The sequence below is a fragment of the Chroicocephalus ridibundus genome, chromosome 3 (genome assembly GCF_963924245.1).
Source record: "Chroicocephalus ridibundus chromosome 3, bChrRid1.1, whole genome shotgun sequence".
NCBI lineage: Eukaryota > Metazoa > Chordata > Aves > Charadriiformes > Laridae > Chroicocephalus > Chroicocephalus ridibundus.
In genome coordinates this window covers 111977359-111994152 of record NC_086286.1, presented here as the reverse complement: position 1 = coordinate 111994152, position 16794 = coordinate 111977359, and the positions used below count along the sequence as shown (strand labels likewise).

At 43.2% G+C, this 16794-nt stretch overlaps 1 protein-coding gene and 1 long non-coding RNA gene across 5 annotated transcripts in view; one reads left to right on the top strand and one right to left on the bottom strand.

Annotated features, from left to right (window-relative positions):
- Positions 1-14987, bottom strand: part of LOC134513543 (uncharacterized) — a 31171-nt gene extending 16184 nt beyond the window's left edge. For 2 of the 4 annotated variants that reach the window (XR_010070456.1, XR_010070454.1), the window contains exons 1-3: positions 14787-14844; positions 9733-9796; positions 3332-3471 (exon numbers count right to left, since the gene is read on the bottom strand). This is a non-coding gene — a long non-coding RNA (uncharacterized LOC134513543). Of the gene's footprint in view, positions 1-3331; positions 3472-9732; positions 9797-14786 lie in introns of all 4 variants that reach the window. The other 2 variants (XR_010070455.1, XR_010070453.1) reach the window with 2 other exon arrangements.
- Positions 14965-16794, top strand: part of MBOAT2 (membrane bound O-acyltransferase domain containing 2) — a 96923-nt gene continuing 95093 nt past the window's right edge. Inside the window, exon 1 of the mRNA XM_063330442.1 lies at positions 14965-15186. Within this exon, the coding sequence (XP_063186512.1) occupies positions 15115-15186 (72 nt within the window). The 5' untranslated portion in view covers positions 14965-15114. The remainder of the gene's footprint in view (positions 15187-16794) is intronic.

The following is a 16794-nucleotide window of genomic DNA, read 5'->3' as shown; positions in this document are numbered from 1 at the left end:
AAGCTGTCCTTGTGGGAAGGCTGGTTGACAGGTACCATTCAAAAAGAAGTTACTTCAGATCAGCACTCTTCCAGATCCAGATATGAAGTAATAGTTGACAATATTTAAGGGAGAAGGCATTTTAGGCAACGAGTTTGGTCAATTAATAGTACAATTTGTGTTCAAGCTCCCGTAGTTGAGAATATTTCCCATTTTACTTACATATTAAGTGTTCACATGGCTTTTAAAAAGCTTTGCACAGCCTGAGGAGGATGCTCAGGGCATGCTGGCCTCAGAGATTTGCTATTTTCCCATTCAGGGATCTCTAAGATATTTATATCCCCAGTGGGTTGCTCAGGGTCTAAAAAGGTCAAACAGGCCCAAGGCTGAGGCTCTAATTATCTGTTTAGCCACATTAATGCTGAGAGGCAAACCACTTTCCACCAGAAGTCAGTAAGCTTGTAAAAGTAATTTAAACAAAGCAACAAATAAAAACCACCTCGCAATCTGGCCTGTTGTCGCCTTGATACATTTTACCAGAAACCTCTGAGGACTGCTGAGCTCAAAGGTGAAATGACACAAAATAAAATTAAATCTGCAAACTGTGATCCTGTAATGTAGAATTAAGTAATTCTCACAATGAAAATCCATGTCTTGCTGTCTAAAAAAAGAATACTGAAGGGACTGCTTTTTCCCATTGTAGACACTGAGGAGCGGGAGCACATGGTCACCATAGTGTCAGGCCAGGAGAAAATGCACTTCTATACCCAAATTAAGAGGCAAAACATCACAAACATTACTGTAGGCATGTGGGAATCACAAACCATGGCAACATTCTTGAAATTCTGTGGTAAAGGTAGACCAGAAACACTTTGAGCATTGGTTCAGTGATGAAGGTCCATAAACACTCATGCTGGAGTGAGAGCATGTGCAAGTCCCAGCACTGGTACTTTTGCCAGGGCTGTGAGAAACAGCTCCTCCAGACACAAGGACACATGGATTGTAAGTTCCCCTCCAGGTTCACAGGCAGGCATCCTAAACTCCTCCAAATCTTTTGTCTGCAGCTTCCCAGAGAACGAAAAAGGCAAAGACGAGCATTTTATGAGATGCTTGTGTGACTTCACATAGTGGTCAGACACTCTTTAGTCCGTGCCAAATAGAGAAGAGGTGTAGGGGAAAAGAAAACCCTCAAATGCAGAAGAAATCACAACTCAGGCCCAGTCCTAGCATTTCAGAAGTTGAATTTTGGCTTGTTTGCATACAGTTAAAAAGTACATTAACTTTTTCTTAGCAATCTGACGTGGCTCCTTAAATTGTCCACTTGGTGAATTTAGTGCGGTTCTCTGTTTAAACATGTCATATTGTTCCCCATAGTAATTAAATGCTTGCCTAAGAAAGTCCAAAAATTAATCTGTGACAAAACATTCCGGGCAGAAGAACTGCCACAAACACTAGAAGCTTAAGCAAATATAGACCACACAGCCTCCAAGAAATGTACAGAACATGTTGCAAAGTATTTTGCAACCTAACACTGCACATGGTTGCAGGCAATTACTTATTAAAGTACCTGTAAAGAGCAGGGAAGCAAACACGTCCAACACTAATTTCACCAGACTCTCTTGGTTACATTGCTTACATGACTGCTTTATGACTGTGGAACTCTACTACCTTTGAGCAACTAAGGACAAAACGTTCTGCATGTCCCTATTGTGCGAGATTGCTTTCAGACCATGTCAGAAGATAACAGGTTCAGTTCCCGCTAAACTGTGACAGAGAGCTGTATGTGTGGCAGTAGGCTTCAGCTCTCCAAGGAGGTTAAGCGCTCACTTGTTTCATGACATGGTGAAGTGGAGCCTTCATCCAAATGGGTGTTTTTCAATGTCCCTCAACAGTCTCTTGATCCTGCAGGACAAAGGAATACTGCTTTTTGAGGCTGACTTGGCTTTTTCAAAAGGTGCAATCAAGTGGACATTTGTATCTTATAACTAGAACGTTCTAAAAACTAGCTAATATTTCAGGTGTGCTCCTGATAATGTCATTTATCTATTGAGTCTAATAGTTGACTTGCCAACACATCTCGAGGGTGCCCAATCTCTACCATTTCTTGACTGAGATACTGGAGATCTGAGGCAGGTTGCTCAGACACAGCTTCTGGGATCATTGGTATTGTTCTATCTGCTGGGAGAGGTATGAACAATGCAGGCAAGGATAGCTATTCTGCTCTGAAAAGCCCACTATGTAGCCATGTATTAGATCTTCCACATCTGTACTGCTTCCTTCCTGCTTCACCTTCTCCTTAGCGCTGTAATGTCTCTGTACAATATGTCCTTGCGTTGTCCCCCAAAAAGAAAACATGACTTGCAGATGTAAAGATCCATGCATTATTTTTTTTTCTTTTTTTTTTTTCTCCTCAGCAGTAGGCATGTAAGTCTGTGTCTAGATCAGTAAATCGCAGACTTTGGAGGATTAAAATAGCCTCTAGCTTTGGGCTGATAAAGAAACACAAGTCACTTTCCCAAAGGGAAAAGGCTGTTTTATTGGCTCCTGTAGGAAACCTGCAATGCTCCTCCCAGGATAATAGAGCCCAATAATACAGTTCCAAGCAGCAGAGCATGTGCATGGGTATTATGACCTCATGCAAGTTTCAGAAAGCAGCGTGGGAAGCAAAAAAAAAAAAAGGAAAAAAAAAGAAAAAGAGCTTTGCAATTGCCAACTTACAGGACAAACACAAGTATATACATGAGCAAGTGGGAGAATGATGCAATTAAGCAGCATTGGCCTTGTAATCTCTTCAACACAAGCACATCTGTCAAACGGCTTTTTCATGTCAGGTATAAAACACACATATATGCTTCTATTCTACAGTGCTGCAAAATTTAATATATGAAATTTTTGGCATTTTTTTTAGGATCTATGGGTGGAATTTTATACATGAGATAAATAATTACATATTGCGAAGACTGAATTGATGAATACTTTCTATCTTATGTGATGTTAAACTTATGTACCCGTGTCAAGCCTCAATGATTTAACTGATTTTCATGGATTTTCTCTCTACAGTAAAATTTTAGAGCAGGAACCATGTCTTTTTATTTGTTTATGTAGAACCATCATGCTGGAGACCCAGCTAGTCCTCTTCCATAACACGGTTTAAAGAAAGAGGTCACCAAGGAAGCAGATGGCTGAGAAATACAGGTCCAGCCTTTATCTTCATTCCCAAACACGCAAGAACCCATCTGTTCCCAAACAAAAAGGGAAAGCCTTTGCAGTTGTTCTGGACAGACTAATTATACGGTGGCCAAAAAGAGACTGTTGGAGCCTATCATTAAAGAAAAGGGAAGTTGTTGAATACCTGGTAAGGCCTGCGCAGCTGATGACACGGGGCCAAGACATATGTTTGAATTGTTGAAACATGGCTGTAGAATCTCTCATCCAAGGGAGAACCTGAGGCTTGTGTGGTGTGGCTCCAGGTATCTGCTGTGCCATGCCCCACTAGAAGATGGAAGGGGAAATGAAGGACACATTAAAAAAAATAATAAAAGCGAAGAGAACTTAATCCAGAGTAAGTATAACAACAGCTAGGAATAAACTGCAGGAAAAGGAGTGACTTACCCAAGTATCGCCCCTCACACTATCCAAAACATGGCATCAGACAATTCCAAAAGCCAGAAAGTGTACGTGAGCTACTAAAGATTCAGTAAAAGGGTGGAGAGAAGCACCTTTATGCTATTCCCTCTTTATTTAGTGACATTGTTGCATATATATACATAAAAGTCACCACTTGCTATTTCTTGGAGTTGGCATTTTAATCGAGTTCTTCAAACACACATTGAAAATACAAGTCTCTGCATGGTTGAATCATGTGGCTTCCCAGCAGGTTCCTTGAATTAACAGATTTCAACAGGAATTTAAATTACTTTTTCAGTCAAAGGTCTCTCTACAATTGGAAATTCCAATCTGGAGGACGTCTATTAGCAACTTAGCATAGAGTGCCAAAGGGAACTGTTGAAGTCTGTTCTGCAAGCATTTGTCCGTTTATGTGTATTTCAGTCCCGATATGTACAAATTCCATATTCTTGAATAGAAACTCATGGCAAACAATGTACCTAGACGCTCTACCTGGCTCCTTATGCTCTTATGCTCCCCTTGCAAATGATGGAATTTATCTCAAATCTTTCTGTCTACCCTAATTTGATAGAATCATGGAATAGTAATAGTTGAGGCATGAAGGGACCTCATCAGATTGCCTAGTTCAGCCCCCACCCTGCTCAAAGACAGGTCAACTACAGAACGTTGCTCAGGACCTTATCCAGTTGGGTTTCAAGGATCTCCAAGGCTGAAGACTCCACAACACCTCTGGGAAACCTGTTCCAGTGTTTGACCGCCCTCACTGCGAAGAAATTATTTCTTATATGTAAGTGGAATTTCCTGTCTTTCAATTTGTGCCCAATGACACTTGTCCTTTCTGGGCAACAGTGAAAAGATGCTGGTTCTGTTGTCTTTTACTACTTCGCTTTTGGTATTTACACACATTGATAAGATCTCCCGACCCTTCTCTCCTCCAGGCTAAACAATACCAGCTCTCTCAGCCTCTCCTTGTATGACGCATGCTCCATTCTCTTAATTATCTTTGTGACCCTTGACTGAACTTACTCTATTACGTGCATGGATCTCTTGTTCTGGGGAGCCTGGAACTGGACACAGCACTCGAGGTGCGGTCTCACCAAGTGCCTAACTAGAGAGAAAGAATCCCTTGCCGGCAGTGCCCGGATGTTGTTGGCCTTCTTAGCTGTAAGCGTAAATTGCTGGCTCATGGTCAACTTTTTGTCCACCAGGAGTCCTGGGTCCTCTTCTGCAATGCTGCTTTCCAGCCTTCAATGTGTACTAGTGCACGGGGTTAATCCTCACCTGCTGCAGGACTTGGCATTTCCCTTTGTTGAACTTTATAAGGTTCATGAACAGGAGCTGGCCCATTTCTCCAGCCTCTTGAGGTCCCTCTGAATGGCAGCATGTCCATCTGGTCTATCAACCACTCTTCTCAACTTTGTATTGGCTGCAAACTTGCTGAGGGTGCACTCTGTCCCCATCACCCAGGTCCATTACGAAGAGGTTGAACAGTACTGGCCCCAGTGTCAACCCCTGTGGTACTGCACTGGCCTCCAGCTGGACTTTGTGCCCAGCCCAACCCTTTGAGCCCAACAGTTCAGCCAGTTTTCAGTCCACCTCCCTTTTCATTTATCTAGTCTGTACTTCACTAGTTTGTTGATGTGGATGTTATGGGAGACAATGCCGAAAGGCTTGCTAAAGTCAAGATAAACAACATCCACTGCTCTCCTCTCATCCGCAAAGCCAGTGGTTTCTTCACAGAAGGCTACCAAATTGGTCAGACATGATTTCCCCCACTTATATCCATGCTGACAACTCCTAATCATCTTGTCCATGATATATTTGAAAATAGCTTCCATGAGGAGTTGCTCTATTACCCTCCCAGGGATTGAGGTGAGGCTGACAGGCTTGTAGTTCCCTGGATTCTCCTTTTTGCCCTTCTGGAAGACAGCTGGGATATTTGCTTTCTTACAGTCCCCAGGAATCTCATCCGATTGCCATGACCTTCCAGATATAATTGAGAGCAGCCCTGCATGCATGGATGAATCCCATCAAATCCTACAGACTTGTGTATGCTCTATTTGTTTAAATGTTTCCTAACTCGATCCTTCTCAACTCAGTTTGTCTTCAGAGCTCCCAATTTTTCCACTGATCTCCACAGCCTGGGATCCCTGAAAGCAAATCTTACCAGTAAAAACCAAGGCAAATAATTTAATTCTGCAGTATAAATAATTCAGTTTCATTTAGCTGTAATATTTCTTGTATCTGTATTAGAAGTAGCAAATGAATACAGGCAGTGACTGAGCGCTGCCTCTTGACCAGCCTGCACCTGAACAGTATCTATCTAAAACAACTGTTCTTAGTGGTGAACCACGTATGGATATTAAAAGATGAAAAACTGTTAGAAGTAGCTGATGGCATTTTCCTGCAAAATCATATTGTGATATTGGCAACATAAATATGGTCTAGGGAAAAAAGACGAATGACAAATCTCTCACAAAACTGGAACATTTTAACAATCATAAAAAAGACAGATTCCTCCTTGTGAAAAGAGTATGGGGAAAGCATTTTTTTTTCCAAACATAACCTGTAACTTTTATACCTAAATACTGGAGATAATGCAAGAATGACAGCAATTATCTTCATGCCTTTGAGAACTGAATTTTCAAGTTTCTGATCAAATTCCTGTTATTGTATCGTTAAGGAAGTGGCCTTGTTCGCTGAACTGAAGCGATACTGGAAGAGCTTCCTGTTTAAAGCAGCAGGGAGCGCAGCCCCGAAAACATCAATCACACGGTTCTTGATATTAACTCGACTGGAGCACTGCAGGAACAGGGCTCCATTCAGCTTCAAGGGTCCCCTGCAATGTTACATACTGCAGGATCCCAAAGTTAGTATTTCTTCACTGTGACACAAAAACTCTCTAATAGAAATGGGTATAGTTAGGAAGAGATGGAACAACTTTACAGTGTTGGGGAATCAGATCAGTGGTCTGGCATCCTCTCTCCCATCTTTCACAAAAAGTGCAAAAAAATCTGAGAAGCCAATTACGTAATAACCTACACATAAGTTTCTTCCACAGGACAGATAGCAATTCTTTGGCTTAATAACTAAGAGTCCAAGGCTTAAAGATTTATACCCTTTGTAATTGTAAACTATGTCCACCATTGCTGGTATTTTTTTAAAGTGGCTTTTATTTTCTGGTAGTGATTTCCCCAGAATAACTTTGTATTTCTAAATTTGTTGTCTGTTCTACATTCTTTCATGGAATTTCACTTTCATGTGGTACTTTTAAAAGAAACCCAGGAACATTTAAGCTCTTCACTGTTCTCTCAATGTTGTAATAATTGCACTTCACATTTAAACAAGACAAGGAGATACAGCCAGTGCTCCTATGAAATCTTTAGTACTCACAATTCCTTATTAAAAGTAAATGTAATCATAATTGGTCCATAAAAATGTCAAAACTAGGAGCAGGATGAAACGAAACATACAGCAACATGTCACACAGATATGCTCTCTAAAAGAGAGCCACGTGGACAAAACATTATGAAATGGACTACTCTGATCTTGGTAACAGCGTACAGCAAGTTGATGTTATGAAGTTTTTGCTATATGCAGACATATATCTTAATCTTCATAGAAGTGATGAAGGTGTTACCAACTTAAAGCAAGAGATGGAGCACTGCTTATTCCCTCAGGCTGTTTAATCTTTCACAGCTTGAAATATCACCCCCAATTAAAGTACAGTTTAGAAACATGTTTAATTTACTACCATCATAAATACCAATTTCAAAAATTATGGATGACATAATAGCCGAACTCTGCTCTTACATACAGTTTAGGGGGTCAAAAGAATGAAGCACCATATACAATACATCAGGATAAATATATCTAATACAATAATTATTTAACTGAATTGACAAGGAAAAAATTTTAATTTATATATATCGATTAGTATACTCAATTTTCTAAAATGCTTCTTCAGTTTCCTGGATAGGTTTTCTGAAAAAAAAAAAAAAAAATTATATCCTACAGCATTTCAGGTTCACATAGTGCAATTTTAGAGACACTGCTGTTTGACTGAATGGTTGAACAAACTTACGGCTTTACTTATGCAAATAACACCACTTATATAAATGGAACATATATCTGAGCTTGCATATGACTTGAAGTTAACTCTCAGAAACATGAATACTAATATGCATCTTTGGCTACTGTTCCCAGAACGTTACTCATTAAAGCTTTGGGCGTGTTGTGGGGAGGACTACGCTATTATGACTATTATCTGTCATGGTTTAACCCCAGCTGGCAACTAAGCACCGCACAGCTGCTCACTCAGTCCCGCCAGCGGGTTGGTGGAGAGAATCGGAACAGTAAAAGTGAGAAAACTCGTGGGTTGAGATAAAGACAGTTTAATAGGTAAAGCAAAAGCCACACACAAAAGCAAAGAAAAACAAGGAACTCACTCACTACTTCCCATTGTCAGGCAGGTGTTCGGCCTTCTCCAGGAAGGCAGGGCTCCATCATGTGTAATAGTTATTTGGGAAGATAAATGCTGTAACTCCAAATGTCCCCACCTTCCTCCTTCCTCCCCCAGCTTTATATTGCTGAGCATGACATCATATGGTACGGAATATTGCTTTGGTCAGTTGGGGTCAGCTGTCCCAGCTGTGTCCCCCTTACAGCCTCTTGTGCACCCCCAGCCTACTTGCTGGTGGGGCAGTGTGAGGAGCAGAAAAGGCTTTGACTCTGTGTAAGCACTGCTCAGCAGTAACCGAAACACCCCTGTATTATCAACAGTTTTAAGCCCAAATCCAAAACATAGCCCCATACTAGCTACTATGAAGAAAATTAACTCTATCCCAGCCAAAACTATCTCACAAATTTGCATTTGGACAACGCTTACACTGCTTGCAGAGGGACACTTAGCAGATGGGACATCAAGCTAAGATGCAACTAACAAAATTAAACCTCAATGAAGTATTTTTACGCTCAGTGGCTGACCAGTGCGAGGCTTCAGGACCACCTCCTCTGAGGTCTCTAGACGTCCAAGTTGTGCACAGCTTCCCCTATCCTGCTGCTCACAAAAGCGAAGGCATTTACCCACTACAACAGATGGCAACAGTTTCTTGCTTGTCATACAAAGCAAGAGAAAGGCATTGGGGAAGCAGGTGGATCCTGGAACAATTGCAGAAACATTCAGGCTCTGACCCAGTGACAAGTTCAATTGCACTGGGCTGTTCCAGGTTGCGGCTGACAGGTCTAACATCCTGAGTACCTACTTCCCATTCATTACCTGACACTCAACCTGATTCCGACACACACCACCAGTTTTGGCCACTAAACAGTCTGGCATGACTTACTGGCTGGCAGAGAGGAGGTACCTCAAGCTGTGCTCACCAATGCTGTTGGAGTTGGAAGTAGTTAGGGAGGAATTCTGAGAGCAGAAGCTTCAAAACTGTGTGTGGAGAAGGAGATAGTGGGAATGATGAGAGGGTGGGAATGAAGTGTCGTATGAACAACCCTATCCTTTCTAGTGTTGGCATGTGCAATTTTTATAAAGCATTTAAAATGAATGGCAGACAATAAAGCTAATAAGTGGCATAGACACTGGAAACATAACAAAAACTTACAAGATGTTTCAAAAATAGGAGGGTAATTTAAGCTCAAATGAATACACAAGGACTAACCCTAGAAACCTGTCAAGGGAAAATCCCTTGTTCTTTCTGAACAGAAAGGATCAGGATTGAACATGAGAATTCATAAGAGGGAGAACCATCCCAAACTAACTAGCAATGACCATATGGACTGAGAAAGCTATTTAGGGCGAGCCAGTCCTGGGGGACAGAAAAAGAAAATTCCATAGTCCTCCCTTTCTCTCCCTTAAGTTAGCTGTGAACTTGAAGAAACTGAAAGGAAAACTTATTTGGGACGCTTAACTTTAAATTGCATTTTTGTTATTTACTTTGCACCCCCATATACACTTCAACCTTTGCTCTTAGAATAAACTCACTTTACTCTGGAAGCTTATCTTGGCATTAAAAGCAACTCTTAAGCAACTCTGGGATGAATAAGGCATATTATTATTTCAGAAACAACTAATCCAAATAAAGAAGAGTCTTAGTCCTATCTTGTTGCACTCACCTAGAGCAAGTGGGAGGAACCTTGGGAACTGAGCTCTCTAAGCAGCAAGGATCAGTTTGAGAACCTGTAACATCAGATACTGAGAAAAGTCAGGTCTCCCCTTTCAGCCAAGGAGACACAATACAAAGACAGCCTAGAAACCTGAGAAACTTGTTAAAAGCAGTTATTTCCGTGCCCTGCTGTTACAGTATGACAGGAAATTAAACTAAATTATGTATTCACTGTACATTTATTCATATGCATTTAATATGAATGGGCTTTCTTTTATAGTTAAATCAATAAAAAGGTAGACTTGTCAGTTCTTTACTACTGTTTTATAGTAGTAGATTCCTTGCAAGGTTATCACCAGCCTCTCCCATCCACTGTATGGTAAATACTTAATTAAGCTCAAAACAACTGTTCTTAAACTCATAACTTAGCTTTGAATTCTCTGCTTTTGTTTCAGTTATGAAAAAAGGGCTTCTATTTCCCAAACTTTTCAATCATCAGAGTAACGACAATACTTCAATTGCATGTCGCACTAGTTATTACACTTTGAAATGCTGTACACTCTGTTTGTACTGTTTCCCATAAAGAATTTTAGAGTAAAATTTGTCTTGAAAAGCCAACGCGCTCATGTGTAAGAGTAACTTCTTGTTGAAGTCAGTTGGTTTGTCCTTGTCATGAAAGCAGGAAGTTCCTTTAGCAAGGAAATTATCATTTCTAAGATCTGTACCTGAGAGTTGACATTTACAGCTGAACAGCAAAGTGATCTTTCACTCATCCTTCTTTACAAGCTCTGCCTGATTTTGTTAACAGACATTGTGCTGTAACTGACAGACAAAATGGTCTGAGCTGAACATGAGTCCATGTTTCCAGCAGACACCAATGCACTTCCCCATCACAGAATGTACAAGTGCTCAGAGGAAAGAAAGTTGGTCCAAATCAGTTTTACAATAGAAACCATTTGTTGCCTTAAAAATGGAGAAGATTGTGTGCTCTTAGAGCAGCTCTAAGACCAACAGAAAAGACAAGTCAAATATCTAAAGCCAAAGTGTTCCCCTAAAAGAGCCAAGGGAGATTTTAGTGAACCTGTACAACTGTAGAAAGGTATTTATATTTTTCCTAATAAGCAGAGTGCCAAACAAGTGTTATCTGAGCTGGAAATCAACAGTATCATCAAGAAGAATGATTCCTAATATCAACAGGAATCACACCAGGCGCTAAATTACTAATATAGCAGAACCGGCTAATTAAAGATTATATTAATTCAGAAAACAGCTGATGCATGTGCTGTACAGAATATTTAAAGGGATGGCAAAAGACTGCTTTGGAGGAAGGATAAGATACAAACAAATGCCCACATTTCAATAGTAGATTTTTTATGAACAGTAATTCAGTTTGAGTGGCACCAGCTTTTGCAGAAATACTGTTCTCTCTGGAATGAAGTCGCAAATATTTTAGGCTAAGCAAAGCCAGATAGGTAAGGCTCAAATAAGACTTTACTGTGGAAAAGTGATTGCCTCTCTTTAGCTAATACTGAAACTCATTTTCCTTGTCATTTATTTTGCTAAAAGGAGTTTCAATAATTGTTCCTATTTTCTGACTGTGAATGTGTTCCCAGAATGACCTTCTGGGAACACAGACCAGGAACAAGAACTGTACACAATGGCGCATCTAGTAACTTTATCCCATTGTCCCTTCCTGTCCTCTGCCACAGCTCTTCTCTTTTTGTTCTTTATTGCATAATGTCATATGGGAAGACTGGTATTGTAAACACCTGAATATCTTAAATTGTCATTCAAATAAACAAAGTTCATAGGAAACCTCTGGTGTTTGTTAAATCATTGTGACAGATTAAGTAATCTCTGTAGGGCTGAGAGATGCCTTTGTGATTATTTTTATACCTAAAAACTATGAGCACTTATGGGACCATAAAAACTTAATCGCAGAACATCAGAAGTTCATGCTATGCTAAACCACTCTCCAGGGATTATTTAAATCAACATGTCCTCCTGCATTTTGAGTGACAGCCTTTGGTGGAAAGAATCTCCTTGTGGAAGTACCACTTCTTATTCACTTAGATGCAAATATTTAAAAGAGTAAGGAAATAAGTAGTGTTTATTGAAGACCGTCCCACTTACGTGAAATTTTATAGATTCACTACTCTGGGTACATTAGCTTCTTTGTATCGCTCGCCAGCCGCCTTTTCCACAGTATCATTTAACTTTCAGGACTAATTGCACTGTTAACCCTGTCAATGTGATGCTGAATGCTACCTGTCACCAGCCAATGCTTCATTTTCTCCCCCACAACATAGTATTCTCACACAGGCAGGAAGATCTCTGAAAACAAATGTAATGAAATCTTCTTTCAAAAAACCAGGAAAAGCAGATGACTTAGTTTTACTGCAGTGCCCGTGAAAGCCCTTACCATACATTTTACAGCAGACATCAAAGAGAGGCTACTCTTTCTCTGGCAGAAATGGCATATTTTCCCATTACTTTCTTCTTGACCAACAATTGTGTGCTTCGCTTTTAATTGTGAACATAGATTTTAAGCTTGTGGGGCAGGACCCCTTTTGTTCTTTCATGTAACCAATCTCCCCGTCACTACAAAGGGACTACTATTTTGTGGCTATTTTCAGGATGTCTTTCTTTGACATTGTCTTCCCCAACACACACCTTCCTAACTAAGAGCACAAGAAAATCTTCCCAAAACACCACATTTCTCCAATGGAAACTTGTGAAAGATGTAATTATGTAACTTAAAGTAACACAGCTCCAAACTATTTATAATAATACTGTGATTTACAGTATAGATCAATGTACCTTTCAAGTATGAACTCCTAAGATCCTAGAAGTCATATGGGGAAGCATATTTTTGTGTTTTCTGAGTACTGCATGAACACACAGGTTGACAAAGAATAAAAATTACCAGAAAAAAAATAATCAAGCGCTGTGTTCTAAAACCAACTGACATTTACGCTGTGATATCATGAGCTTGTTCTCAGGCATTTTGTTAATTGAAAGTAAGGAGTTCATTCCATAGGTCAATTATTTGCTGCGAATATTTCACGGAAGTCTCATAACACCACCTCCATGGATTTATATAGATGCACCAGAATCATTTCTTGTGACTAGACCATGATTCAGAATTAGCTATCAGCCTTTTCTAAAGCGTCTCTTTCGTGGCTTCATTCGAGAATGTTTAGGTTAAGATTTCCAAAGACCTGTTGAAGGTATATGTCTCCTCACTAAAAGAAAATCAGATAAAATGAGCTTAGTCTTCATATACATATATCTACGTATGTATAGAGTAATGCAGACTGTACTGAGCCTAGTGGCACTGCACTCCCATGAAGTTACTCACTTGTATATAAAATTTGCAGGTTGAGATTTAAGGGAGTGATTCAGAATTAATTGGGAAAAGTTTGGGTTTTTTCCCTTTCTGAAAACAGCTCTCTGCTTTACTACAAAAACATCACACTATTGCTTCTGAAGCTGCAGATGCTACCACAATTGTAATTGCCTGTCATGCAGTGAAGAAATCTAATTAAAACCACTTATTTGTACCTATTAACCAGTCTCTTTAAATGCAGACAAAAGACCTTACCACAAGCTAAAACATAAGTACAGAGTGTGGTCTGCAATTCAGTAAGAGAAACAATGGATGTTTTCAGATAATTACACTTACCTCCATTTTCCTGCTACTACCAATTAGCATTAACCGTGAACTTAAATGGCTATGTAAATCACTATAGCTAGCCACTACTCCAGACATGGTTCAAACTGTTGGCATGATATTGGACAAGGCATTTCATCTTTCACACACTTAAAATGGTGAAATTTTTGTGTTGAGAATAAATTACTGATCACAGCATGGTTTAGAGGTAAATATACAATAATTATGAAAAATGTTTAATGAAGTGCAAGGAATAACTTGCAGTTTTCTCCCAGGAGACCCAGGATTCTCAAGCAGTTTTATAGATAAGAGCAGTATATTCCTTTGGAGGCTCCTTCATCACATCATTTAGAACAACTAAGGTTACATTTACCTCTCAAGATAGAAGTAAAAACTAACGCAACAGAAACCTCTAATGTAAAAGAGGCAGGCAGGGCACTAAACCAGAATGATTTAATAAGTAGCCTTACTGCACACGTTCACCTGGTAGAGTTTGCTGCACTTCCTAATCCGAAGCCTTCACTCAAGACTTCACTCTGTTTCACATCAGATAGTGTTGACTGGGGGTGGAAGAGTTGCTGCATACCAATTTATTATCATCATCATCACCACATTGCTTCTTGCTTTCTTTAAAGAAACTGCACCGCTAGGCTGAACCTACTGACAAAGCACTCAAGCTTGTACCATTTCAGGTTTCTGTGTTTAAGAAACAGGCCATCAATGAACTAAAAACCGTGGGTTATAGCCATAATAGACAGACTTAAGTCAACGTGTGGCTGTAGGAACAGGGTTTTTTTTGCCCATTTTTTGCGACTTCTTCAGGGTGCCAGGCCATCCTCATGCCCTGTGCATGTCCATCCCTCATCCACCACTGCGTACACTATGCTGCCTCTGAGTCTGTTCTGGCAAAGGGAGATGGTTACGAGCAGAATGGGGGGCTGATCTCTGATCTCTTCATTACCTCAATCTCTTCACTACCTGCACCCACATGATTTCACGCCACCCTCAGCAACAGACACCTCCGCAGCCACAGCCTGGGCGGACCGCCGCCTGGCACCGACCCCGCCGGAGCTGCCAGCACCTTGCTGCCTCGCGGAGCTGCCCCGTCAGGCTGTCCCCACTTCACCACCCCGCGAAGAAAGTGCCCTTTCCCCTCAGGTGCCACCACCCGCGTTTCCCCCCGCACCCTCGCACCTCGGCACCGCCGCCAGGCGGGGCGAGGCGCGGTCGGGCCCCTGCAGCCCCGCAGCGCCGCCTGGAACAGGGCGAGGCCGCGCCGGGCCCTGTGCGGTACCTGCGCGATGCGCACAATGTCTGCCCGCCCTCAGCGCGAAGCGGCCGCCGCCGGGCCACCTCCATCCCCCCGCCGTCCACGCTGCCCCGTGATTTACCTCACCGACCCCCGCCCGCCCGGGCACCATCTTCCCGCTCCCGCCCCGGGCGGAGGGGAGTTACCTCGTCCCGCCCACACCAGCCGAAGGGGCGGGGATTGGGCGAGCCCGCCTGTCACTCCGCGGCGGGACGGCGCGCGGGTTGGCCGCTGTGGCTGTCAGTCAGCGGCGGGGGCCGCGCCCGGCCCCTTGTTGTCACGGCGCCGTGCAGGGCTGGGGCTCTTCGCGCCGCCGCCGCCGTTGTTGCTGCCGCCGCGGGAGCCCGGGCGGGGAGCGGTTCGCTGGCCTCGTTGCCCGCTCTCCCGGCGCGGGAGGAAGCGCCCCCGCCATGGCCACCAGCACCACGGGCTCTACGCTGCTGCAGCCCCTCAGCAACGCCGTGCGGCTGCCCGTTGACCAGGTGAGGATGGGAGAAGGCGCCCGCCCCGCTGCTGCCTCCTGGGGCGGGGGGGGGGGGGGGGGCTCGCCGCGGAGGGGCGGCGCCGCCGCCGCGCCGGGCGTGCGCCCCCCGGCTCCGCTCCGCGCTGTCCCGCCCCGCCCCGATCCCCTCCGCCGCCCCTCCATCCTCCCCGCCTCCGCCGGGCGCGGGGCCGGGGGCGGGCAGCGCCCGGTGGGGCGGTGGCGGCGGTTCCCCTCACGCCGCGGCGGCTGAGGGGAGTGGGGGGGGCACCGGCGCGTGCAGGTGTGCTCGCACCGCCGCTCCCCCGCCCGCCGGCGGCCGGTCTAACAGCGCGGCCGCATCCCGGGCAGGGCCCGCCTCGCCCCGCCGGTGCGCGGCCGCTGGGCGGGCCGGGCTCGGTCCGCCGCCTGGTCCAGCAGCGGGGCCGCACCCCGGGTAGGGCCTGCCTCGCCCCGCCGGTGGGCGAGCCGCCGCCGCCGCGCCGGGCGGCCAACTTGTTGGCATCCCTCCCTCACCCCCCCCTCCGCGTTGGGCAGATGTGGCAGCACAGCTGGGAACGGGGGCCGGTGTCAGCTCAGCAATGCAAAGGTTGGGTAGTAATGGCAAACGTAAAGCAGCGCGCTGTGCCTGCGTGCCTCTGCCAGGGATTTTTAAATGCAGCGTTAAGTAATGATGCGTGCTGCGCATAACGCTGCTGGGAATCCGAATGTACTTTGTAGGCAGAGCGCTTCTTTGGTATCTTTTGTCCGAGCGATATGAAAATTCCTGAAGGTTGTTAATCTTGTCATCTGCACAAAAACATCGGAGGTTTACTAAATGAGATTGGGAAACTGAGGTGTTCAGAGTTTAATGACTGAAGTTGTACAGAATGTTTGTTTATGGGGGAAGTGGTCTAGACCTCCTAAATCTGCATAGTATTTATGAATATATAAGTAAAATAACAGTAACTAACTCCTATAACTTTTGTAGACCCAGGAAATTTCATGTGAGGAGCTCTTATTTAAAAAAAAATAAAAATCTCCATTAATGTATGAATGAATGAAACACATCAATAACACACTGTGTGTTTGTGTAGAGGGACATTTTGATGTTTGGTTTTACAAAATACACCTAATAAGTGAGAAAAGTGACTGGAAACAAAATACAGAGGAGGGGCATGTCTAGTGAAAAAATTTTGGAAGTGACTGAACTACATGCTTTTCCCCTCCTTTTTCCCCAAACGTTTGAATGGAGGTGAGAGAACCTTAGGTTAAGGATACACATGAAAAAGTATCTTCTAGAAAACTGACAAAAGCAGTCAAGTTTAAGTTAAGCTTGGTGTGATGGAATAGACACTGCACACAACTTGCAATGATACCTGCATTGGGGATCAATGGCACCACATGGCTGAGTGCCATGTACATGCAGACTGGAAGCTCTTCTTGGCAGGTGCTGTGTGTTTATTTCCATAAAGTCTGCAGCTTCTACAGGGTACAGGAAAACAAATAAGAGATGACCATCTTTTTATGGAATGATACTGGCATGTAATTATCTAGTCATAATAGTAGTCATGAACTTGATTGCTTCATGACATAGTGCGGCTTCTATCACATTTATTTTATTTAAATG